This window comes from Leptinotarsa decemlineata, unplaced genomic scaffold (assembly GCF_025532065.1).
Source record: "Leptinotarsa decemlineata unplaced genomic scaffold, Ldec_3_MD MMD2_tig00026307_RagTag_RagTag, whole genome shotgun sequence".
Classification (NCBI taxonomy): domain Eukaryota; kingdom Metazoa; phylum Arthropoda; class Insecta; order Coleoptera; family Chrysomelidae; genus Leptinotarsa; species Leptinotarsa decemlineata.
The window spans coordinates 7,482,776-7,509,667 of record NW_027412681.1 but is presented as its reverse complement, the minus strand read 5'-3'; the positions used below and the strand labels follow the sequence as shown (position 1 = coordinate 7,509,667).

The 26,892-nt window shown below is 33.9% G+C and overlaps 2 protein-coding genes across 7 annotated transcripts in view; both read right to left on the bottom strand.

The window, feature by feature from the left end:
• Positions 1–3,041: 3,041 nt before the first annotated feature.
• On the bottom strand, positions 3,042–9,324 carry LOC111513896 (probable cytochrome P450 6d4). 2 transcript variants are annotated; one of them, XM_074181297.1, is made up of 3 exons: positions 8,136–9,316; positions 5,523–5,774; positions 3,042–3,236 (listed from the first exon to the last, which is right to left on the bottom strand). In XM_074181297.1, the coding sequence occupies exons 1-3, from the start codon at positions 9,127–9,129 to the stop codon at positions 3,070–3,072; spliced, it is 1,413 nt and encodes a 470-aa protein (XP_074037398.1). In that variant the 5' UTR covers positions 9,130–9,316; the 3' UTR covers positions 3,042–3,069. The 2 variants fall into 2 exon arrangements, with proteins under 2 accessions (XP_074037398.1, XP_023025884.2); XM_023170116.2 differs by lacking the exon at positions 5,523–5,774 and having other exon boundaries at positions 8,136–9,324.
• Positions 9,325–22,575: 13,251 nt separating this feature from the next.
• Positions 22,576–26,892, bottom strand: part of mim (missing-in-metastasis) — a 190,944-nt gene continuing 186,627 nt past the window's right edge. For 4 of the 5 annotated variants that reach the window (XM_074181284.1, XM_074181286.1, XM_074181287.1 and 1 more), the window contains one exon: positions 22,576–22,846. In XM_074181284.1, the coding sequence (XP_074037385.1) occupies positions 22,739–22,846 (108 nt within the window). In that variant the 3' untranslated portion in view covers positions 22,576–22,738. Of the gene's footprint in view, positions 22,847–25,369; positions 25,416–26,892 lie in introns of all 5 variants that reach the window. The other variant, XM_074181285.1, reaches the window with a different exon arrangement.

Below are 26,892 nucleotides of genomic sequence, written 5' to 3'. Positions count from 1 at the left end.
ATAATTGAATAACAGAAAATTAAAAATTCATTTTCAAGTTATGCAGTACTTAGTACATTCTTCCGCATAGCCGCTAAAATCAAATTGATTTAAAGCATGGAAATCATTTATTCAATAATAAAACAGAGAGCAGGACAAAAATTGTTCCCTGTAAATTCTTCATAACTCAGCTAAAACAATCTTTTAGAGGAGATATCAATAATTTGAGGAAGCTGAACTCATTATGCAAAGGTTTTATAATAAATCAACAGTAGGCTGTGATTTTGACAGTTAATCATAAATAAAATAATAGTTGTTAGTTACGTGCATTTAATAATGGCTTTGCAATTATCATTAGAAGAAAGAATTGAAATTGTGAGAATTTCTGGGGACAATTATCATAGTGAAAGAGAAGCAGCTAGGATATTTAATCACAGACATCCAAATCGACTTCCCATTGACAGAAGCACCGTCAGTAAAATTAACAAAACATTTAAAGAAACCGGTGCAGTCAGCAAACATATTTTAAAAAATAATCACCGAAGAAGAAATTTAAATGAAGGTGCTGTTTTAGATTATTTTAGAAACCACCCAAACAGAAGTTTACGAGTCGCCAGTTTGGATTTAAACTTACCGAGAGAGACTATTCGACGATGTCTTAAACAAAACAAAATGAGAGCATTTAAACCTAAATTTCTTCACTCTTTAAAGGCAGGTGATGAAGTAACGTATGGAATTTTGTTTGTGGGCACAAGGCGAGTACCTGAATACAAGAAATTTTTTAGTGATGATGTTTAGTGATGAAGCTTCTTTCAGCACCAATGGGGTAGTTTCATCGCAAAATGCTTGGTATTGGGCTACGGAAAATCCGCACTGGATCATAAATTGTAAAAGTCAATATTCCGAAAAAGTTAACGTTTGGTGTGGTATAGTACAAAATAGAATAATAGGTCCATATTTTTTTGATGGAAACATAAACGGGCAAAATTTTTTGGAATTTCTAAATAACCAATTATCGGACGAAATAGATGAAATGCCTCTTGCGGAACAAGTAAATTTATATTTTCAGCTCGACGGCTGTTCCGTGCACAATTCGAGGATTGTTAAAGAGTGGCTAAATAACCAGTTTCCAAATCATTGGATAGGACGAGGTAGTGACTTAATTGAATGGCCACCTAGATCGCCTGATCTAACAATATTAGACTATTTTCTGTGGGGTATTCTGACACAGTTCAACAAATAAGAAATAGTGTAAACAATATTCGGAAGAGATACGATAAATGTATTGAACTTAATGGAGGTTTAGTAGAAGCCACAAAAATTTGAATGTTTAGTTTTAAATCAATGTTTATTTTAGTATCAGTTTTTTCTTAATGGCAATTAATTGTTGAATAAATACTTTGAAACTTGTTTGTATACATTTCGTTTTCATCAGCTATAGAAGAAGGTAGAGTAAGTTCAGAATCTCATAAAATGTGATTTTCCAGGTGCGCTGTTACAAAAGTACTATTATTTATTATTGGGAAACTTCCAAAAAGCTTACAAGTATGACCATTAATACTTCAAGATTCTATCAAGATTTGGTAAAAGCGCAATTGGGAGATCCCATGACATGAGATTCTGAACTTGGTCTACTACTGCGTAACTTGAAAATGAACTTTTAATTTTCTGTTATTCAATTATTCATTTTTTATTTTAATTTTCACTTCTCGTAACCTACACTCAAATGAATGATTTTAAGGGAATATTATCCACAAATCCAGTGGCGTAGTCAGATTTTTATTACAAAACGCTTGCACCACAAATCTCTCACATTACCATATTTTCAGGAGTTATAACTGTAGAACGCATTGAGCTGTTGACTTCGGATTTTCACTGTACAAATTCACTGGTGTTCTACTTGGTGATGACAGTGTTGTCAGATCTCAAATATGTCTATAATCTGAATAAAAATTACAAACAAATACTTTGTTTCCAAAATTGAAGTTGTTGTAACTTCGTTGTTAACAAATATTTTTTAATGAAAATTTGACAGTTTTGATTTATAACGACTACGAATCCAGTGGTGTAGTCAAATTTGAAAACAAAAATTGCCTAATAAACTTTTGCCGTTTTTGACAAACAAAAAAAACCATAGAGTGCCTTGGAAATGAAACTAAAATTGTGAAAGTTAGTGTCAAGATACAGTTTTTTATGCTTAATATTTCAATAAAAAAAAAATTGAGATTGATTGAAAAATGCACATTCTACAGGGGTGGTTCCATTTTAAATGGGTCACACTGTATATATATATATATATATATATATATATATATATATATATATATATATATATATATATATATATAAAGAAATGATTATTGTATAATGAAATTAGTTAGCACCCTAAGCATATTATTAAAGGGGAGCTTTTGGAAGGTAGGTTGCACTATATCGTTTACTTGAACTATATACTTAAAAATATTTTCTCAGTCTGTTCATATCATTTAATGCTTCATTGTTGCATGGTTGATCTCTACAACATTTGTTCCAGCACCGCCAGACTATCATCAACCTTTGCAACCTTTGAAATTGGTATGGCGGCCGTCTTGTTTTCCACCATTTCGAATTTTTTCCCTTGAACCCTTTCACTTGAAATCTGTTTCATGGAGGTGCATAAAAACACATTCCACCATCTTTGGAAGTCCGCCGACATCATTTTTCATTTGATACTCATATTAACAGGATGAATAAAGTACTTGTTCGCCATATTGGATACAGAGTGACGTCATTTTATTGTTCCTATTCTTTTCAGCCAACTCTTTTATTTGATAGTTATGACATGGAGGTGCCTTATAGTAACTGTTGCTCTTGGTCGGTTCTCCATATTGAATCAAGCAAACTTTTTACTCAAAGCATGGAGTACATAAAAAACGAGTACACCATCTTGGGCGGTTGTGTGTAGAATGGGGTCACATGCTTTGCCATCCAAACTAAACGTGGATGATAACTGCTTTAAAATTCGGTTGCAAGATTTCACTCGAATCGACAATGAATACAAACACTGCAAGTTAAATAAGAGATCATAAAAATTGAGTTTATTAAGGATTTTTAGTTAGTTAACAATTCGAATCTCAGAGGCAATGGTTCCTTAGGATAGGTTACCAGTTTATCGTTGTCGAACTCCAGGACATGGTCCTTCTTCGTTAGATCGACCCTGAAGGAGGAGAGGATGTTGAATATACATAACTCGACATGAACATTTGTTAACCTGAAGCCTGAAACAGAAGTTTTTTGGATGACTTGACAAATTTGAACAAATATTCTGCCTATATTCATTATAAGAAAAAGATTATTCATATTGACACAAACGCTTCACGAAGGAGTGGTATTGACTATTTTCTCCCGCAGCGGCGTAATAAATCATTTTCGAGTAGCTGTTCCATAGGCGTGCATAATTAATTTGGGTAAAAAGTGAAAAATGTAGTATTCCAAACATGCAATGTGATATAACATTTATCCAAAAACTTTTCATAGTTGTTTGTAACAAAAATATTGAACACTCGCGTCAATAATTAATTAATTTTTTTAATGTCAATAATTTTTTTCACTTTTGAATTCCGATTAAAATTTTAAATAGTTTGTATGAAAATCACTTTGCCAGATTAAATCAGGCATACCTGAGATATTTTCAATTTTCCCTGGTAAGGGGATGACGTGATTATTCGATCCAATCTTCCATTAGGAATATATTAGCTGTAGAATATGAGTTATTGATGGAGCACTTGAGTCTAAATCAGCGTTGTTATTATCAAATTATACTTAATATGTATTCATTACTGGAGGATGCCTAACCTAAACTTTTTCTTCCTTATTATATCATCTAATATACCCCTCGAGAAACCATTACTGGCTGCTATTTCCTGTATTGTACGTTTTTCTCTTGTGAACCTCTCATGTGTGAGAGGAAAAGTCAACAGACGATGCACTAGAAAATTCAGCCCAGCACGTTTGTGCTGTCCACTGTCCACTGTCAGGAAACTACCTGTACGTGCTTGTTTCCTTTCTGAATACATAATATTCTAGCTCTCCATATTAGCTCCCCATTACCAAAACGTCAAGAAATGGAAATATCCTTAATTTTCTAACTCATACGTGAATTTTATTGATGAAAATCTGTTATTTAAAAATAACAAAGTCGTCAATATTCGATTTTTTGTTATCGAATATCGCGAAAACATTATCCACATACCTTAGCCATATCCTAGGAAAATACTTTGACTTTTCTTTGGTTTCCATTTCGAATCTGCTCATGAACAGGTTTGCCAGATACGGGGACAAGGGGTTACCCATAGCCGTTCCCTCCTGTTGTTCATAAAAGCAACCTACTTAAAAACGGTTTAGTTTCATACACAAATTAGTGAGAGAAACGAATTCATCAATTTCGTTATCATTGAAATTATTTTTCTCTAGTAATTCCCTGAGGTATTGTAAGGTCTGTGGAATTGGGACGCTAGGAAATAAAGAACTATTAACATCAAAGGAAACCAAAATCTCACCTTCTTGCAGAACGATATTTTGTATGAACTCTAAGGAGTTTTCGATACTAAAACCTGGTTCCGCTATAGGCAAGCCTTCAAATTCCTTACTGAGCAATTTTGCTATTTGGTAGGTAGGAGATCCAGGAGCTAACACGATGGGGTGCATTAATTTTCCCGGTTTGTGGATTTTTGGGTGGCAAAATAGTTTTGACACCGTTGGGTTGGAAACTTGTAAGTTCCGTTCCAGTTGAAGGGTAAGTATGTTATCGCATTTCTTGAGGACGTCTTTTACTTCGGCAATCATCTTTGGTAACGGGTTCCTGGACAATTTCGCAGGAGGTCCGTTAGTGATGAGAGTATTGACCCTTTCGTAGTAGTCCAATTTATCCAGAATTACCACTTCGCTTCCTCTGTCAGCATTCAAATAAAAAACGTTTTTGTCTTTCAATCGCTTGATAAGTTTCTTCTCGTTTTTATCGACGTTTATTGAATGTTTCCGTTTATCTGTTATCATGTTCCTGGAAATTTCATTCCTAACTTTCTCTCAAACTAGTTCCTTCGATGATATATTAAATCAAACTTTCAACACTATCAACGATATACAGTGTGTTCAAATAAATCTCGTTATTCACTTCTACCAACGTTCGTACTTAGTGCGATCTGACGAATTTCTGCCGAAAAATAACAATCGCGGCTAATACACGATGGACATTGAATTGTATCCGAAAAACACTTGTAGTCGAGTCAAGGAAGTTTTTCAGTCGGAGTCAGAAACAAGAATTTATATTTACGGTGATGTGTTTTATTGAAAAAATGCTCGGATTTACTTTAGTTCGGCGAGGTCCTTCTTTTACACCTGCGATATGTCTGTCAGATATAATTCAATATGCGTTATGGTGTTAGCTGAAGAAGTAGTTTTTTTCAAGCGGACATTTATCAGATTCTACTTGTAGGAACCTTGGTAGTGGTAAACATTTCGAATTTTATTTTGTACTGAAGCAATTGAGTACATAAAAGTCATACCTATAGTATTTCTTGAATCCAATCCAAATGGAAAATACGTGTTGGGCTTGATATATTTTATATTATCCTCAAAAAATCTATCTGGGTCGAATGCTTCTGGATCAGGAAAATTCGCAGGGTCATGATGAACTCCGAATATTGTGGCGAAGATGAGACAACTTTTGGGTAAATCCAGCCCGAAATCGTTCATGTTATAATCCTTCTTAGGTTTCTTGGTAACTAGAGGTACGGGTGGGTATTTTCTTAACGTTTCTGCAATAGATAATATGCAGGAAGTTTTTTCATAGCACACTTATATTCAAAGAAGTTGTTTTTGGGTCCAAATTCCTTATCATAAATGTCCTAACTTTTGAATTACCAGATAATTAAGTTTTTAGAAAAAACTTTCTTTTATTGACCACGTTTACGCACATTAGGTTAGATTAGGTTAGGTCCAAAGTGAGTAGGTCTATTCCACCGAACTCAAAGAACCTGATTCGATCCCCAGCGGGACAGGCACAAAGTGTATGCTCTGCAGTTTCATCATTTTCCAGACAGAGGCGACACACACTGTCTTCCGACAGTCCAAGTCTCTGCATGTGATGATTCAAATGACAGTGACCTGTAAGAAGGCCTGTTATACATCGTAGTTCATCCCTACTGTAGTCCAACAACTATTTGGTACCAAGCTTCGAAGGGTGAATAAACGCCTTAGAGTGAGCCAATCCTGGAAGATTCTGCCAGAAATCCATCCAGGTGTTCAATGTTTGTTTGGCAAAGCCTGAAGCGATGCCAATGACAGGTTCTGGTCCGATGAAACTGCTTGCAGCACCCTCCTTTGCAAGGGAGTCAGCAGCCTCATTGCCTTACAGGCCGGTATGGCCAGGAATCCAGACCAGAGACAATCTGTTTAGTCTTCCTATCGAGGAGAGTCGTTTTTGGCAATTTGCTACCAATTTAGACATCGCTAGGTAGGAGCCAAGAGCTTCCAAGGCCGCTTGACTGTCCGAGAATATTTTTATTGACTTGTGTATGAGGTTGGATTTATCCAATCTCTCCGCACACAATTCAATAGCGTAAATTACCGCCTGAAATACAGTCGCATAGGTTCCTAGGCAGGTTGATATTTCTGTCCTGGGTTTGCGACTGAAAACACCTGCACCAGTACCGGAAGGTGTTTTGATCCATCTGTGAACCTACAACTATCTGATTACGTACGTAAATCAAAGGAGGATTTCTAACAACCGATGTTACAAAAACCAACGTTGATACCTTTGTGAACACCAATGTTATCAAATTTTATGAAACCAGTTCAATAACGCTAAATTTTTTGGAAACATATTTTTGAGTCTTGTAGACACCTGATTTGAAAGATGGGATAAAGATAAATCCTCACTAGTGGATGAAAATGAACAAGAATATATTGGATAGAACCTATACAAGGAATTTCACCTTGAAAACAACCAAACATATGCAATGTTTCAGAATATTGATATTAAAACTTTTGAATTCATTTGTGAAAAAGTTGAATTATAATTCCAGAGACAACTGCATTTTCTATCCGAGAACTAACTTCAAATAATTAATTCCTGCAATGAGAATAGAAAAACAATAACTTATTCAGGAAATATAAAAAAATGACTGTGTATTTCATATACTTTCAGAATTTTGCGCCAATGCTCTGCTCCTGGTAGGATTCCAAAATCACATTTAGGTTTTCTTCGGACAAGATATCTAAGAAATTAATAGGTATTCCAAAAATAATAATTTCAAGAAAAAGTAGTGGATTATAACGTTTTTCAAATTTTCGGGCAGATTTCGCATGGTCGTCATGAAAAATTATACAAAATTGACTACGATAGAAAATTAACGTAGATACTCAGAAAATACGATTTACAGCGATATTTACGGTAAGATGAAAACTTATCATAGACATTATTGAAACTTTAGCGTCCTGTGGTTTAAAAACTGTAGTTCATATGTCAATATGAAGTTATTTATCAACATAAATCCAAATATAACCTCATTAGATAAGATTTCTTTATGAAAACACCGTATAGTGAGTGATCAGGACATCAGTTATTCCTGAGTTATATCGAAAAAATTAAAAATATGATAATTTAAATGGAGTCTCAAACTCTAAAATCCTGTAGTTCAAAAGTTAAGATATTTTTTGATATCCAAAATGGACCCATAAACAACCTTATTTGTATTTTTATTATAAACAGTCTAAAACAACCAGAAACAGCTCTTCTCGCCGTGCGAAAAAGTCCTTTGTACAAATGTCATTTTTTTCGTAAACAATTGTGTTAATAGATGTAGTTTGCTGAAAAATAAACAATTTTGAAGAAATTCCTCTATTTGTACGGAAAACTGTGAGAGGCAAGTAGATTTTTCGATTCTTGAGTGCAGTTTTAACTTTAGATTCGTAATCATCGGACAAAAATATGTAAATTTTCCGTTAACTGGCGAAAGCTAGCTGAACGAATTTCTACAATTTCTATAATCGTATAAACGTACGAGCCGCCTCTGCTCTTTTCAATACTGTCATAACATAACCTATATTCAATCCATGCCGCTGTATCTATGCTAAATATTATATAATATAAATTACAATAATAAACAGTAGTTCACCTTTAACAACTGCTTCCAAGTAAATGAGATGGTGCAGATTGTCCAAATTGATGGTACTATTGTTCTTATTGAATCTTCTTATCTCTCCAATCAAATCATCTTGAATATCTGGATTTGAGGCCAATTCGTATAAACAAAATAGGACTGTGGAACAACTATAAATGATATTTTCGATTGCAATTTCGATTATTTCATCAATTATTCCCTCAGACTCTCTGTCATCTCTCAGAGTATCTGTGAAACATTGAAGTAGATCTTTTTCCCTAACGTCGTGCTTCTTCCTGTATCCGCAGACGTCTTTGATGAAGTTCCGTAAATCCTCGTTTGAAGATTTGCTCTTTGTGAAAGACAAAACCAGTTTTAAGTAGTGCCAAAAACCGGAACGAATTTTTTCATCGGCGCTCTTGATCAAAACATCTGCTGAACCCTTGTTAAAACCGAAAGTAAGGCAACTTGATTCTGCCAAGAAGCCATAGAGCACCTCTTTGAGAGGTGTTTTTCCTGCAAGTTGTTCCTCAAGGCTAGGCTTTATTGCGTTGGAACTCTCTATCAGCTGTTGAAGTATACTATCATCGAACATCCTAAGAACCTTCTTGTAATCCAGGACGTTTTTCTTGCGAGAAACATTATCGAACCCTCTGTCGTCAGATAAAATTTTGAACGTCAGACTAGGGTGGACCGCGAGTATACCCGGTTTGAAAAACAAGTAGAACCCGGCAAATTTATATCCTTTCCTCTTGAACTTGTTATAGTACTTCCACAGAAAAACGTACATTGTTGTGTTTCGGAAAAGAATGTCCTTGATATTTCCATAAGGGGCAGATGGGGTGACTGCTCTGGGGATTTTGTGTTTTTCAAAGAAACTGTAGCACCTGAGAATATACCAAAATACCCCTATCACAGCGAAGGTAAAAAATGTTATACCCGAAAATAGCTTATTTTCGTCGACGTAGTACAAAAAACTAGTTTTATCGTAAGGACTGCAGTAACTCATGTTGACTAGGTCACGCCTATGTTTCCACCGGGAAATTCAACACATTTTAAACTATTTTCACACAGTCAGCCACTACTTGAGCATTTCTACAACATAGTTAACGGAGTGTGTTGTATCTATTTCGTCTTACAATGACAGAATGAAATATTGTGGTAATATTGACTCTGCGCATATTGCGCAAAGTCAACTTTAAATCAAGTTTTCAGTAGAATCATGTGATCGGCATATGTGAGGTCCGCTTTGCCCGAAACGGGAGAATGAATGGCACTAATAGTCGCGTCAACGAATACGAAAAACAGGCACTCTTTGGAAGTCCTAAAAAACAACTACAGTTTTGATGACTTGTTGAAATTTATGTGAAATATGTGAAAATAAAACTTTCAGAGCAAGGGCAATAGTTATTTGTTTACCTAGGTAGTAAATCTGTTTGTCTTTCATGTCAAACATATAATTTTTTTTTTCATAAAATATAACCCTTTCAATGTAAATATAATTTTTTGCTATCCATGATAATAAATAAACAATTTGTTTTAATTCTAAACGCGTTTCGCCAACACAATAGATTCATTTTATTTTTTTGTTTGTACCCTATGTTCAAAAAATCGAAATTAAATTATTTTTCTTTATATAAGTGATCATTTCCAAAATGTATTCTAATCATATGTTATAATTTTGAATCGTATTTTCTAATAATTATCATTAATGTCGGTTAGGCCTTATTTACCGAAAGATGATAATGATATATATTGAATAATGGTAATTTATCCACACATGTTATAGGTACAATTATTAAAAGTAATGTGTCGCAAATAAATTAAAGTAATTCACAAAAGTGTAACCTTTAACGTGAGATGCTCAACTACAAGCCACACGAGACATACAAAAATACATTTATAGACACGCGCACACACATATAGTGTTTGTGTGTGTTATACATAATATACACACACATAAAGTGTGTGTATAGTATGTATAAGGATGACGTGATTTTGCAATTCCATAACCCAGCTCAAATCACATGACCATTTCCATTGCTTAGAAAATTCCATGTTGCTATGTACATTTTCCGATTTGTTCAGTTGTAAATCGCCATTTTTGTTGGTGCATATTGAGTGTGAATAGTTTGAAGCATATATTAATTACTCATTGTCACTATTTTTAGGGTTTGAAGAGACATCGGAGATTACTCAGGATGTATAAACCTCTGAAGAAGCTAGCCACTCGCGCCAGCGAAACGTCGAGAAGAAATTACAAAAAATCGACGTCCTTCAAAACCGAAAAATAGTGACACTGAAAACCTCGATCACGAAAGTCGTAACCATTTGGTTAGATTATTCACCGTTTGGAGGAGAGGTTGGTCACTATTAGGAGCTCCTAACAAAATTTTTATATTTTCTAAAATAATGGAATGTGTTACTATCTTCATTCGGGTTGAAAGCCTTTGTAGTTTTGAGGAACTGATGATTCACCGATAAATCATCAAGATATCTGAAGAAGCCAGCCACTCGTGCTTGCTAATAAAGATAGTAACACTGCGAAAATCTCGGCCGCGGAAGCCTTAACCTATTTATCGTACTGGAAAGTGATAAAGAAATGTTAATCCCTCTCGAAATAAAAGATTTGGCAAAAGACGAAGAATATAGTTTGTTGTCTACAAAATTCAGAATTTCGTATAAAATATTTTATAGAAAAATCATGGATTTCCGCAATAACAAGAAGATCGGATCATTTCAGGAAAACGTTTTACAGGCATACTTTGTAAAATTAGTCAAGAAATGAAAGTTTTCGACTTCATAGTCCATATATCTTATATTGAAGACTACATTGCATATTAACATTGATATAGATATATCCCAATATTTTGAACTGTGGGCCTTTTCAAAGCGTCAACCAGATGGTTACCGTGCCAAAAAATCCAGAGTACTATAGAAATCGCAAATTCGGCAATTTATTTCGGAAGCTCCAGATAATATATGTGGAATTGGCCGCGGTGGTAGTGCGCCCGACTCACGATTGGAAGACCGTGGGCTCGATTCCTGCCTCGACCAGATATTTTTCTCGAGAGAATCTATCTGGTTGAAGCTGGGATGATTCTGTAACCGTGTTAGGAATCACACGTTAGAAGGTAATACCTCGTTAGTCCTTAGCTCGCACAAGTTTCTCAACTTCTGAGAGTTGTCGTTCATATGGAGGCGACAGCTGATTAACGGAAAAACAGATTTTAAACAGATTTTTTTAAACAGATATATGTATACCTATCTACAAAGGTAAAAATTCAGAATTGAATTTATCATTTAGCAAACAATTTCTTTCAATATCCGGTTCGAAGATATATTCTTGGAGAAAATTGATGCCTGGGTTTCCGTAGCATTGAATTGAACCTGGTTACTTTCACCCCAAGTCGAAATCACTTCTAGATCCCCATTGAGATATGCAATCTCCTGCTGCCGGTGAAGATGTACCTCCGTAGCCGATGTCCTGGAATTCAAATAGAATGACGAGACAAGTATGCTGTGGTCAGCAAAACAATATACCTATTGGATTCTTGGTTTTCTCCAATAAGTCGTTGATATACAATAAAAATAGGGTTCAAGACAATAGGTATCCCTGGGGAACACCAGCGTTGATGTGTAATGATACTAAAGTTAGCGGAGCATTTTTGGGGTTGAGTTTTAAAAAATCTATTTTTCCGTTAACCAGCTGTCGCACCCCTACGAACGACAACCCTCAGAAGTCGAAATTTGTACGAGCTAAGGATTAACGAGGTCTTACCTTTTAACGTGTGAATCCTAACACGGGTTGGACGATAGCAAGTGAAAACCGATCGTTCAGACTAGGGCTTTAATGGAATGACTGGAAGATCATTTCAGTGGAGGTCTTGCCTCCAGATAAAATGATCTTCGTCTTTTTCTTCTATTCATTAAGTCACGGTCACAAATATGAAGGGTGCAATTTATGTGAGAAATAAATGTGATTATTATAATTATTATTATTATTATTATAATATACTAATAATTGTTTTCAAATAAAAGTCACATAGAATTAAATAGTTTATATAAACATCTCACCTATTGTTTGCAGTATATAATTATTTCCCCACTTCAAAACGTTTCCGAATTCAAATTACACAATAGATCGAATTTATAAAATATCATTAATTACGAAGGTGTTTCTTGATCATAAGCGAAAGAAACTTCATTGACTCGACTATAGGCGGAAATGCATAGTCACAGTGTTCCGTAACTATATACGGAATACTGTGGCATAGTGAAAGGTCCAGTGGTGTACGTATGATCTATGGAAAATTACTGAGGGTTTATTTATGTACAATTTATTCTATGGATTTATCAGTCTTTTGATGAGAATTCTACATCCATGATATAGCAAACGGACGGACTTTGAAAATCTGCATTTGGAAAACTAATGCGGTAATTTGACGAAATAATGAACAATTATCAAACACATACGTTGACCACTAAGATAGACCAGAGTTGGAAAATATTCAATGTTCCACGGAATCATGGCACATTGAACGTACATTTTTATCAAACATATCTGAAATTATTCCAAGATCAAAGGCTCCAAAAAGTAGGGGAGTTCGATTTGGTTCTGTCAGATCAACTGTAAAGCTAGCAGAACCCATTGATTAAAAAAACAACAAACGGAAAATTGGCGATGAGGGGTCATATGTGCCTGAAATGAGCCCAAATTTCCCAATATATTTCTTGCCCACAGTACAAGAATGTTTTTCAAATAATATTTTCGTTTTATCCGACGTATTTGAGGAAGTCAGATATTTTATGCAAATGTGAAACAAAAAATAATCAATAGGAGCCTGAAATGGGTCTAAAATTATTGGAAGGCCAAAATTTCCAAAAAGTTGAGGGTTTTCATTTGTTTCAGATAGATTTACAGTAAAACAAGCAGAACCCACCGATTAAAAAAACACATCGAAAGTCGGCGCTGGGGTGACATAGGAGTCCAAAATAAACCTGAAATTCGCAGTATATTTCTCATATTTGATTAAAGTATATATTCGAGAAATAACAAATTTTAGTAAAACAACGATAAAAATAAAATAAAAACAACAATAAAAACTAATTTGCGCTCCGGGGCGACTTCATTGATTCCAGTGGCGCATTTGCTTTTTCAGCTGTAGGAAAACCCGGAAAAACCTGCAGCACCACATCATCTGAAGATCTTGATCCAACAATGTCCTCTCTCTTATAAAACAAAATGTAGGGTGTCTCCAGAGGCTCCAATAAATTGAATGCATCGCCAGAACACTTCGTGACACGACTATCGTCAAACTTAAACCAGTCCGTTTCGTCTTTGACCAAGGCGTAATAATGACCAAATTCAACGCCAGAACCACAGTGAACAATGACTGCATGAATATTATAATAGTGGTCTGCTAGGTTGAAATGTTCATCTATTTCGAACCTTCCAAAGAGCTTCTTGCTTCCGTTAGAGGTTGAGTCTTGTTTGAAAATCATCAGTGTTATTATTAGATTGACTGGTGCCTCAGCTATACTTGTTTCCTTATAACAGTCAGTTAGTTTGGCGCATGTTTGACAATACAGTCGATCATCACCTGTTGAAAATTCCATTTTCAGATGATTTAATAATAAGCTTTGCACGGACTGGTTATTAGTCATATTGGGAAAAGCTAGATGAAGTTCCAGAAATTCACATAAGTGTTCCGTACTTCTTGAACATTTACCACAAAGTAAACAAGTGAGGATATTTCCAGCAAAAGATTTACAAACACAAGACGAGATGGGCAGTACGGAATCATTCAGTCCAGAGCAGTCAGGAGTATTGGTTTTGCTATTGTTTTGCTGACGAAGAGTATTCAACAAAAACCCCAAGAATTCGGAACAATCCTCTTGTTGTCCTAACGAGTATCTAGTGGACTTCAAAGACTCCAGGAAATCAGTTGGAGGGAAAGATGATACCTTCTTACGAAACTGCAGCTGCATGAACAGGTGTTTGAGTTTGATGAATAAGTAGGAAACATTCCCGTTTTCGTTCATCATTAAAACTTCGTTCTTGAAATTCTTCGTCATGAACAACACTTGTAAAATGCTATTCAAGTAGCAAGTGTTTCCTAAATTATCCAATCCAATTTTCTTCCCTAGATTTTCAGGACAACTATTTATTGATTCGTGAGGAAGAACATGTTTCACAGAATCTCCATAAGAACCATTTCTCAAGCTGCGATCGATCCTTCCAAGTGAAGAAGGGTTTCGTAGAAGGATCGATTCGGCTCTTGCTTCATGAAGCTCTTCCACTGAAAGGAAAATTATTTCCGCTTTCATTGCTTACGACGAAGAAAAAAAAAGTTCAACGTCGTAATAAAGGAGCCTAAAATTATGAAGTAGACTGATTCAACAAAATGTGTTTTCCGGTGGTTGTTTTCTGCTGTTTTCTGCTAAGCTAGCTAACTAGCTAACTAAGCTAACTAGCTTATATTTTGAAAAAAAAATAAATGTTAATCTCCGCCATTTTTTCGTAACAAAAAATTTATCGACATTTGCATATATTGTTTTTCAAATTTTACAAAACCATCAGAAGGACCACATTTTTTTTATTATTTGTTTCTTGGAAATTACAACTTTAAAACTCGAAATTTCAGCTTTAATCTTGAAATTTCAACTTTAATCTCGAAATAATGACTTCAGCCTTGAAATTTCTACTTTAATCTCGAAATTTTGAGAAACAGATAACATTCATGGGAAAACTACAAAGTTTCTCAAATATAATTATCTCCTAAAAATATACCTTTCCTTTTATTCTGCAATAAAAATCTACGTATGTTCTAGATCCATATGTGATTTTAATTTCTTGTTGTTGATGGAATGATAGTTGGATTAATGACCTAATCAACTTGGGACTCCAGCTGATTTTGATAGAATATATAAATGGGACATTTTTTTTCGTAGTTAGATGACTAAGTGATCAGTTTAAAAAATTTAATTGGGAGTTTTTTGTAATCCTACGAACAGTTTTGCATTATCGATGTTCATGATTTCATCTAACTATTACCATTCATTCTGCAAATAAGATAAAACAGTCTTTATGATGGATATATTTCAGAAATTGTATGGAGATGCAGAGATGCAGTTTTCATCACCGATGAAACTATTCAGATCCAAAATCATTTGGTGAAGCTCTTCTTTTGTCACTCCACTCTATTTCCAAATTTGGTATTTTTTTAATGGTCCAGCTAATTTGTTTGAATTTATACTTGTGCTCAGATGAAGCACGAGAATTTATGTTTCCCGTGAAATCCTTTCATGTGATAAAATAGGCCATTTAAATTTAAAGGTGTTAGGCTAATGTACGATTTATTACATTCATTGCATGGAATGTTACAAATAACATTAGATTTTTGTTAACTTGGAGTAGAAAATTTTACTTTATTGTGTAATTTTGATATGGTTAGCACATTCGTTTTTGCAATTTAGTTTTTAAATACTTTTATATGAACTATATGAATATTGAATTATACAAAAAACAGTTTTTCCTATTCAGTTTTTACCCCAAACATTCATTATGGAATTGAATCAGATATCATTCAGTGGATTGCTGCACAATATAGTATATTGAAAAGGTGAAATTTTACTTACATTAATCACTTGTCATCCTCAATGGCGGACATCGATATTTCGGAATAAGACACTTGTTTCATCACCTCTTACAAGATGAAACATTCAATCCATTCATAAAATTACGACCTAATGTTACAAATGGATTAAATTTACTCATGTTATCAATGACGGAACGTAATGACATTCATTTGCTTATTTGATTCAATCCCAGCCATAGGAATCTTGTTTGAATTGAAAGAAATATATTTTTGGGAGAGATTCATTTTTGGAAAAGAAAGGTTTTGGTTTTCTACTTCTCCATCCTCAAGCAAAAAATGTGAGAATCTTCCAAAGAAAGGAAAAAATCAATTGATTTCAAAATAAACTCTTTACAAAGATGTGTAGACCATCCAAAGAAGTAATTTTCAGACACAAACAGGAAGAGAAGGCCCTTTTGAAACAACTACTTTTATACAGTGTCTCACTTCTCATGAAAACGCCCCCGTATCTTCCGTAATATTCGAGGTAGAACAATGAAACTCTCTGGACTGATGGAAATGCTCAAAATGCACCTACCACCTGAATGGGGTTGACTAAAGTGATATACACTGTCCGCCACTCGCGATGGAACACCCCATTTTTACTGTGGACGGACAGTGTATATCACTTTGGCCAACCCCATTCAGGTGGTAGGTGCATTTCGAGCATTTCTATCAGTCCTGAGAGTTTCATCGTTCCACCTTGAACACTGTATGAACATTGAATTATACACAATATACAATGTTCATATAAAAATAGTTGTTTCGAAAGTATTTTTCTTTCAAGTAAAAAAAAAAACAAAAAGTTATTTTTTAAAAGTGGAATTCAATATAATTTATATTTTTATTTCTGTATTGATAATAAAAACCTTGAATGATCACAACTCACATGAGTTGCTGAAATGCAACTTCTGTAAAGAATTTTTTAAAATGATAGGAAATATTGAAAAAAATTGAATGAATTTACCCAACTTTATTGATCAGACACAACACAAAGAAAGCAAAAGTCTTATACAATACAGTTTTGGATCTAGTTGTTACAGTAAAGTGATACATCACTTTTGGACATTAAAGTAGCAAATATTAAATATGAAACCATCACTATATGAAAGTTTGTTGTTATATATACAGTTAAGATACAATATCCATAGAACATTAAGCTAAATCATCTACCACTAATCATTAGTATTTGATACATTCCACTTTATCATAAATGAAACAAAATAATCTTATTTACTATATATCAATGATAAAACAGAAATCAGTTATTGTGGCAAATAATTAAAAATATTTACATGTACATAATTAATTACCGAATCATCATTCGGTTATGTTACTTTCAGAAAAAGGTACAAAAAATAATGATATAAAATTTCAGCAAAACTTGAATAAATTTAAATAACAGTTAAAAAAACTTTCAATTCGTAAACAAATAACCAAAATAAATACTGTAAATTATTTCTACACACTTATTTGTCAATATATTAACATCTGCAAATCTCAACTTATTTACATTATACCAACCTTTCTGACGAATGTATTACAAGATAATGGAAAACAGAAGTATCTTCGGTATTTACATAAAAAAAAACAAAACCTTACTGGATCTCACTGGCAGAGAAAAGCAACAAATCAATACAACAACAATGTCCGAAAATAGGGATATATCAAGTAGACATAATTTTCAAAACTATTCGAAAAAGAATTGAATTGAAAGGGAACTTCGAGATGTTTTTTTGAAAAGGGTTGAAAAAATCTGTGACATCAAGCTTTCATATTTGATGAGTTCAAACATATTGGAAACATTGGAATTTCTAGAACCTAAAGATTTCTCTTTAGTAGTTTTTGTATGATATGATATTGAAGGTACACCACAGCAAAAAATCAACATATTTATTATTATAATAAATTGATGGATTTAGCCGTTGGTAGGTGGTAAAAAATCAATTTTAATAAACGTGGTAAAAAACTTAGAAATTTTCATTTCTCCTTTTATTATTATTTTGATTTATTAAAGACTATTTATCTTCTACAATTGGCCGATATGATGAACCGCAAATCCATACTAAATTTTTATGGGGTCATTTGATAAAAAAAATGATTTCTAGTCCTGAAGTAGAAAATTGGTTTCATTCTTATGCAATTTTCTGTCAAGCGACCTCTATATACAAAGGCGATAAACTTCTGTACAGTTTTTGTGAGGTTATTTTTTTACATCAAAAACAGTGACAGTCATTCATTTAGCCATGCCACATAATTTAGTTAGTTCAAGGGGCAAAAAACATGATTAACTGTACAAGAATAAATGACCCTGAACCCAAACTCTGAAGTAAGGAAGTTAATTCACATTTACCACCCTTATACTGATTTACACAGCATGACAATATAAATGAGCCTTATTATATGAAACACTATTTTGCAAAAGCCATACAAGAATTCATCTCTGCATATAGAAATCATTCTATCTATTGTAAATGATAAAAAATCCATGCAAATTCAGAATTCAACTGCAGATGTTGTTGAAGTTGCAAATGGAATAGGACGAGTTTTCGAGCAAAAAGAATCAACTCACATTCAGGAGTTGCTTGATTCGCAAGATGACTAGACCAAAACAGACTCTGCATTGCGCTGACCTTGAATTTGAAAAAAATGAGTGGAGTTTGAAAAATGGCTAACGAACTCTGTGACTATTTTATGAAAAGCGATCCATCTATGGAAAAGAGTATTATTTTTGAAAGGCAAATTTTTGATTGCCATGTCTAAATATCAATTACAATTGAAAGATATTTTAAAAGCAATGAAACACGAAAAAATCACTGAATTCTTCAAACCTGTACCAAAATTGACAATAAAGATTGATAATTGCTAATTTACCAAAAAATTGATTTTATTGTAACATACATATTGCTTTATTTTGGAACCTTGGAACGTATTCCCTATGATTCTATACCAATTACCATTATACATAAAAATGTGAATTTTTGACTTTTCATGCCAAATTTCATAATTATCATCATGGATACTTTTCCATGATTTTCACGTGGATAACCTACAACTGGCGGCGTGGAAGTGAAACTCATTTCATACTTTAGAACTATAGAAATCACATATTTTCAAGAGATATCAAATGACCTGTAAAGTAAGGTTAGGTGGAAGAACAGTTTAGCAGTTATTTGTATAGCTGCAAAAATTGAATTTCTCTTTTTGATATAACTTTTTATATGTAGTTAGAACTTATTACTGTGATTTTTTTTGTGGTTGCAGTAATAAAGACGTTTATTATTATTGTCTAATATATAGCCGATGGCTTTTTGATTTTCCCAAAGTTATCAATCAAAAGTTATCTCAACTGTAGATTCATAAACTTTCAGGTATCAGGTTAGACTACAATATGAATACATAGCCAAACTAACCAGTAATTTTCTTACTTTTTATAGTCTGTTGATCTTTGGACTTGACTTGACTCAATATAATAAAAGGTGAAACTGGAACGTCTGGCACAGAATAAATCCAAAACTAGCACCTTTTTCTTTCACCAGAAATACAATACTCTTTTCGATGCGCATTTTACCAACCAACTTGGCGTCTTCGGGTGATGAAGAAAACAAGACATCAACGTGGTTTGTGAAATGCGCGTGACATCAACGTGGTTTGTGAAATGCGCGTCAAAACCTACTAAAAAAAATTCTTCGTTGCTTCTCGGTACCGCCAGAGAGGAAAAACCAACAGTAATATACATACATACAATAACCTTATAATAACACTAATTTCGACTAAGTAAATACAAAAATAATTCAGTCATGTTCGTATAATAATGGACGTCAATAATACAGCATTATTCAACCATAATTGATCATTTGTTCTGTGCTGAAATTAATCTTATCGGAATTTAAAAAAGTAATGAGGAAACAGCGGAAATGTCAGCTAACACATAATTATTCTATTAAAATGTAGACAATGGACATTTATATTCGAAGTACAAGTTCAATGAATTTAATAATATTATGTTCATTAGTATGGATTAATGTCATGCCTTCAAATACTGTTGAACAGTAAAGACAGTGATTAGAAGTATCACTGTACATTTATTATACACAGTGTCCCATTTTTAAAAGTCGAAATTCCAAATATATCAATTGATAACTTGTTCCCGATTCAAAATACGAAATTTTTTCAAGAAATGATAGTGGATTTTCCAGAAGTGGTGTTCAGATGCACTTTTGCTGAATTTTTATTTTGAAGCTAATAGAAATGGAACAACCAAATCAATGTGAAATCAACCAGAAATGCCAACTGTATAGTTAAAATTATGCTTGCCTCATAAATAATAGCGCGATTTCATACATTTCCATGTAATTTCTTTAGCAATTGGCAAAAGAAAAAATGTCATCAATTTTGATTCGTTATTGAATATAAAAACCTGAGCTTCAATACCATGAAGTGAAATACTTTGTGTAAATGTCTTAAGTGTCAGTTGCCATATGTCGATGATGTTTGTATTGTTCATTTTTGAGTGTTACTTGAGACATTCCTCGAAAGTAACTAAAAATGTGGATTCGGGTTTCTGAAATCAACGCTACTAAAAAACCAGTTAGATGTGAAAAAAAGGTTTGATGAAAACTAGAGCACCAAATGTCAAAATACTAACCAATGTAGTTGTTGTGGTGAGAGTGATAACTGACAGATGAGTTTGGATTTGGAATATTTTAATGGAAAATTGTGAAAAGGTGCCTCTGTCAGTTTCATGTTGTTTTGAGAAAAATGAAAACTCACTGAACCAAATAGTTTTTGTAACTGAAGAGAAAATATTATGTTATATTTATCATACCTAGATGAGTATATGATATCTCTTATATTTATTATATAAATGAATTATAGTATTGAAAACTTCAATTTTTTTTTTTCATGTGTAAATCAAAATATTTTTTGTGCTCCATCGAGACACCTAATTCTGACTTACCTAAATAGTAGTTAGACAAGCACTGATGACATAAATATAGGATGAAATCTCTGCCTCCTAATATGTGAGTACACACAAAAATTTCTTAAAAATCGCCTATCCGCAGCCTATCCGAAATTCTACCCGTTTTTGGAAAGGAGAACCTATCTATTAGCAAAACGAGTTTACTTAAAAAAAAAAGATTGATATTGTATATTAGTGAGATTTTTTTGGAATATCTTCCGATATTCTTCTTCATTTATTGGCCTCAGCAACTAAGGCTATCCGGCCAGTTATTAACGAGTTTCATTCATAAAAACCAATTGAGCCTGATTGCCTCCTTCTAGGTAGTCCTTTGGAAAAAAATCTATTATCAAACAGTTGACTCAGTTGAATCCATCAGCATACAGCCTGGTTACTGGCGTATGGGGCCGCCAGTCGTCACAATTCTTCTTTCACTTCAATATTTTTTTTGAGTTTATCAATATTTATTGATTTACATTTATTTTTTACATTTATTTATTGATTTATTTATTTATTGAGATTTTTTTTAATATCTCCCGATATTCTTCTTCATTTATTGGCCTCAGCAACTAAGGCTATCCGGCCAGTTATTAACGAGTTTCATTCATAAAAACCAATTGAGTCTGTTTGCCTCCTTCTAGAAAGTCCTTTGGAAAAAAAAATCTATTATCAAACAGTTGACTTAGTCGAATCCATCAGCACACAGCCTGGTTACTGGCGTATGGGGCCGCCAGTCGTCACAATTCTTCTTTCACTTCGATATTTTTTTGAGTTTATCAACATTTATTGATTTACATTCATTTTTTACATTTATTTATTGATTTATTTATTTATTGAGATTTTTTTTAATATCTCCCGATATTCTTCTTCATTTATTGGCCTCAGCAACTAAGGCTATCCGGCCAGTTATTAACGAGTTTCATTCATAAAAACCAATTGAGTCTGTTTGCCTCCTTCTAGGAAGTCCTTTGGAAAAAAAAAATCTATTATCAAACAGTTGACTTAGTCGAATCCATCAGCACACAGCCTGGTTACTGGCGTATGGGGCCGCCAGTCGTCACAATTCTTCTTGCACTTCGATATTTTTTTGAGTTTATCAATATTTATTCGAGTTCAACTTCCGTAACAATTTTGAAAACCACATTTTTTATCGAACTGAAGACCTCGTCAAATACGTCGACATCCAGCCTGGTTACTGGTCCTTAAAATACTTATTTCACTGCAATATTTATTCAAACCCAACTTCATTTTTGGACTCCACTCTAATCACGACATATTTAAGGACGGTCGTTATCGGTACAACTGTCTGTCGCGATCGAAGAGGAAGTCCCTCTTGGTCTTACAGAGACTGAATTGTTTTTGGCATCAAAACCTGGATGAAATCCATTTCTAAAAACGTTTTATTCTGATTACTTGACAGATTCATTTCAATTTGTATTAACTTGATTTGTAGTTCCTATTTATAATTTTTATTTTACCGATTTCATAAATTTTCACAACTTCAAGCTTATTTCACTTTTTCTGGGAAAATCTCAAAACAATAATCACCTCATCACCAATCCTCCAATTATTTAGATTAATGATTGCATCAAATCATAAATAATTTTTGTGCACCTTTTGTAAACCAGTTATGAAACAAGCAAATGACATTACAAAATACTGGAAATCTATTATTATTTCTTCGAGAAATATGAAGAAAATCGCTGTCTTTTCAAATACTTTTTCACAAATGGGACACTGTATATATTTTTCAAAAATATGCTCACTAAACCCTGAAAAACTATAAAGAGGCAAAAGCTTTACAGATCAACCGCAGTCAAGTAGACGGACCATGGAATAAACTTCATCTCTCTTTGTCCATATAAGTTATAATACTCATAAAAGCATCTATAAAAATAAAATAAAGGAAATATTTGTCGTTCATCATCAATGAAAATGAATAGAACTACTGTAGTTACGTAGATTCCCAATAAATATGTTGACTCCTAGATATTCTGCGTCCTGCGTTGTTTGATTCAGTAGATTTTCGGAGCTGATCTGTCATTGGTGGCTTTAGCTCGTTTCAACGTTGCTCCACGTTTGATCTGATCCATCAGAGACTCGTGGCACACTTTGGGATCAGGCTGTGAAAAATAATTGTTTCTGTGACAATAAATAGAAAATAATAATGCACTCTTGAACAGTGAGTTACTTCAATGGCATGAAATGGAATACAGTGTCTATAAAGTAATGCATGAATTCATCATCAGCTGAATAAGAAATATCGTTGAAAATTATTGAAATAGATTGATTTTTGAATGATATTCAAATCTACAAGATGATCTATTTTCGCGTAATGATTCCATCACCGGGCTTTTGACATTGAATACACTATTTGTTTTTAAATTTCCAATTTAGCCAAGTCATTTATGTATAATAGGAAGATTGATTGGCCCAGAACTGACCCCTGTGGTACCCCAAAATTCAATTACATCATTTTTCAAGTTACAGTTAACATGAGTTGACTGCATTCGACCTGATGATAACATAATTTTTCAAATTGTTCATTTAGCTAAAAATAAAAATATAGATTACCTCATGGACAAAGTGTATACAGTGCATTTCTTTAATGTCCCCCCCTTTTATTTTTTGAACGGGTCAACTCAAAAAATTGAAATAAATTTGGGATAATGAAATGAATGCATGAATACTTTATTTTGAAGTGAAATTGACAGATGAAACTTTCAAGATGGCGACTAGGCGCCATCTGGGAAAAAATTAAATGGGGGGTCTTGTGACACATCTTTTCGAAACTCCTGACAAATGCTTCACAACCCTAAAATATAATATCAATATCTTCAACTACTACAAAATAGCGGAACTTTTGATGATTGCCTGAATACATTGACATTTAACTACATAATATGAAGTAATAAGCTTGAGGTCAGTTCAGAAGATGCTCGAAATGGTTGCCTTCCCCCATGCCCCCTCCCGGGTTGAGTGCCCTGAAGTAGAAGCTTCCTCCCCCAGCTATTTAGCGAGGAGAACCTACTACCCCACTCCATCCATCCCCGCTCTCAGAGCGGTCCTCAACTCACTGATGGGCACTTCAGCAAGATTGACATCTGACCTCTTTTGGTCGAAAGTCAGCCTTTAGGTGCTTTTCTTTCGCGATCGGTAAAAAGTGTTTTGCCTAACTATTCCTGAATTTTTGCATGGGGAAAATGGTTGCCTTGCACTTCTTGACATATGAACAGCGTTTGCGACATTTCACGCCGATCATTTTCGAACACAGTAACGTCAATATCTCTACAAATATTCATTATTATTTGCCGTATATCCAATATTGAAGCAGGTTCAGTTTCATACACGTTTTGCTTTAAATAACCTCATAAAAAAAAGTCCAAAAGTGTCGAATCTGGCGAGCGGGCTGGCCATTCTGTAGAATTTTTTCTTCCAATGGACGAGAATTGACCATTTTAGAGATTGTTGATGTGGTACCTTTCTACTAGTAAAACCGAAAACTAAATGAGAATATTCTAACTGAACAATGATGTTCATTGTCGTACTGACATTTTTTGACGTTTTTATAAACAAAAAACAACTTAACAAACCTTATTGGGTTGTTGGAATTGTCATATGGCAGATAAAAAGGAATATTTCTAGAAATATCGATATTAATGTGTTTGTCTTCAGGAAATTATTAAATGTTCCGCCATTTTGTATTAGATGAAGATATTGACTTCATATTCTAGGGTCAGTCGGTAGCCAAGCGGTTCGGCGTGGGTGCTTTGTTCACTCACTCGAATTGACTGCCGTGTTGGTCGGTGGTTCAAGCCCTAGTCTGAACGATCGATCTTCACTTGCTACCATCCAACCCGTGTTAGGAATCACACGTTAAAAGGTAAGACCTCGTTAATCCTTAGCTCGCACAAGTTTCGACTTCTGAGGGTTGTCGTTCGTAGGGGTGCGACAGCTGGTTAACGGAAAAACAGATTTTAAACAGATTTTAAACAGATTCGTCAGAAGCTTCAAAATGATGTGTCACAAGACATTTAATTTTTTCCCAGATGTCGACCAGTCGCCATCTTGGAAAGTTTCATCTGTCAATTTCACTTCAAAAAAAAGTATTCATGCATTAATTTCATTATCGCAAATTTCAATTTTTTGAGTTGCTCGTTCAAAAAATAAAAGGGGGGAACATTAAAGAAATGCACTGTATGAATAATTGATCAGCTTGAAATCTCAATTTTGTTAGGCCTGAAAGAATTCGATTTCATGTATGTTGTTTATCACATATTATAGAGGCTCTATTAATAGCATAATGCATTTTTTCCTTTAGACACAATGTCATAACAGTGTTCAGTTGCAGAAGGAAAATGATAAATGGCTCTCAAGCAAAAACGTGTAAAAACAAAAGCGAACTCTATTAGTAATTACTCAAGCAAAACAAATGTCTGAATTTGAGGATAAATGTAGTTTTAAATTTAAATAAAATTGTAGCAAAAATGTTCTTCTAATGTTATCTAGAAAGCAATGCGACGAGTTTTGTTAGCTTATTATCTCAACTTCCACCAAATGTTCTTCAATCTAATTTTTTTTCCACCTTGTGGTCACTTAAATCAACCAAAAATCAAACTGCAAGCTATTCACACATATTTTCTCACCTCTAATAAAGAGCAGACTTTAAAATGTTTCATCATAGTTGCTATGCTGAAAAATTCAACAGTTATCTTGGCTGGTATACAAAACCTTCATAAACATGTCAACAGCACCGTTCTCGATGAGTTGTTTAGATATAATACAATTATTCGAAAATGATTTGTAAAAAAAATAATTTTGTTCGACGTTATCAACAATCGAGATGTTAACTACTTATCTCATTTTATAACAAACACCTTTAGACAGCTGATCGTTGATATTTTTCCTCTGAAAAAATGCCGTGAAAAAGTCAGGAAATCTCCAGTAAATTGGTTTGATGATTCTTTGAGGGAAAAAAGAGACAAACTCTCCACTCTCAAAGCTATTTCAGAGGTCAGCAAAAAACCTGTCGACATTGCTGTCTTCAGGAGTTTCAAGAAAGATTATAATAAACAATTAAAAAACAGCAAAAGATTAGCTTATGACAATTTCATTTCGTCAGCTAAGAATAAGTGTAAAGCGTCATGGAAAATTGTAAATTTCGAAAGAAATATAAATAAAAATGCAAGCAACCTCCAAGATGACTCCTTGTCTGCTGAGACTTTCAATGAATTTTTTGTTGAAATTGCCGCTAACATAATAAAGTCAATTCCTGCAACGGCGGACACGGAACTCTTAAACTATCGTAATTTCCCTACCCCAAACAGTTCATTCTTTCTATCTCCGGTCACAGAACATGAAGTCCTAACTACCATAAATAGTCTAAACAACTCAGGTTGCTTGGATTCTTACGAACTGAACAGCTTCGTCATCAAGGAAGTAGCTGATATAATTGTAAAGCATATCACCTCCCTCATAAATCTGATTTTCTTGTCTGGTATCTACCCGGATGCTTTCAAAATATCAAAAGTCTTACCTCTTCATAAAAAAGGGAACCTTTCGGATACGAATAATTATCGACCAATAACTATCATCTCTATCTTCAGTAAAATAATCGAGACTCTCCTGAAACAGCGTCTATACAACTATTTTGAACAAAACAGGTTTTTTACCCACTCACAATTCGGATTCAGAAGAGAGAGATCAACATCGCAAGCTGTTCTCAAGGTGGTGAGTGATGTGATCGAGGGCCTTGAGGAGGGCAAGATAACCGCCATCACACTCTGCGACCTATCTAAGGCGTTTGATTGCATCTCTCACTCTATTCTTCTGGATAAGCTGCAGTTCTATGGAATAAGAGGTGTAGCTTTATCGCTCATTGCCTCATATTTAACAAATCGTTTACAAGCTGTCACATATAACAGCTGTACATCTAATTATAAACCTATCAAACATGGAGTGCCCCAGGGCTCAGTCCTCGGCCCTCTATTATTCATCATTTACATCAATGATCTACCTAATTTTTTACATCCCTATAAGTCAGTTTTATTTGCTGACGATACTACGCTCATCTTTTCAGGTGACACCTTGCCGGATTTGCAACAGTCTGTAAAAATTTCACTCTCAAGTGCTGAAACGTGGTTTTCATTAAATAAACTAAAACTGAATA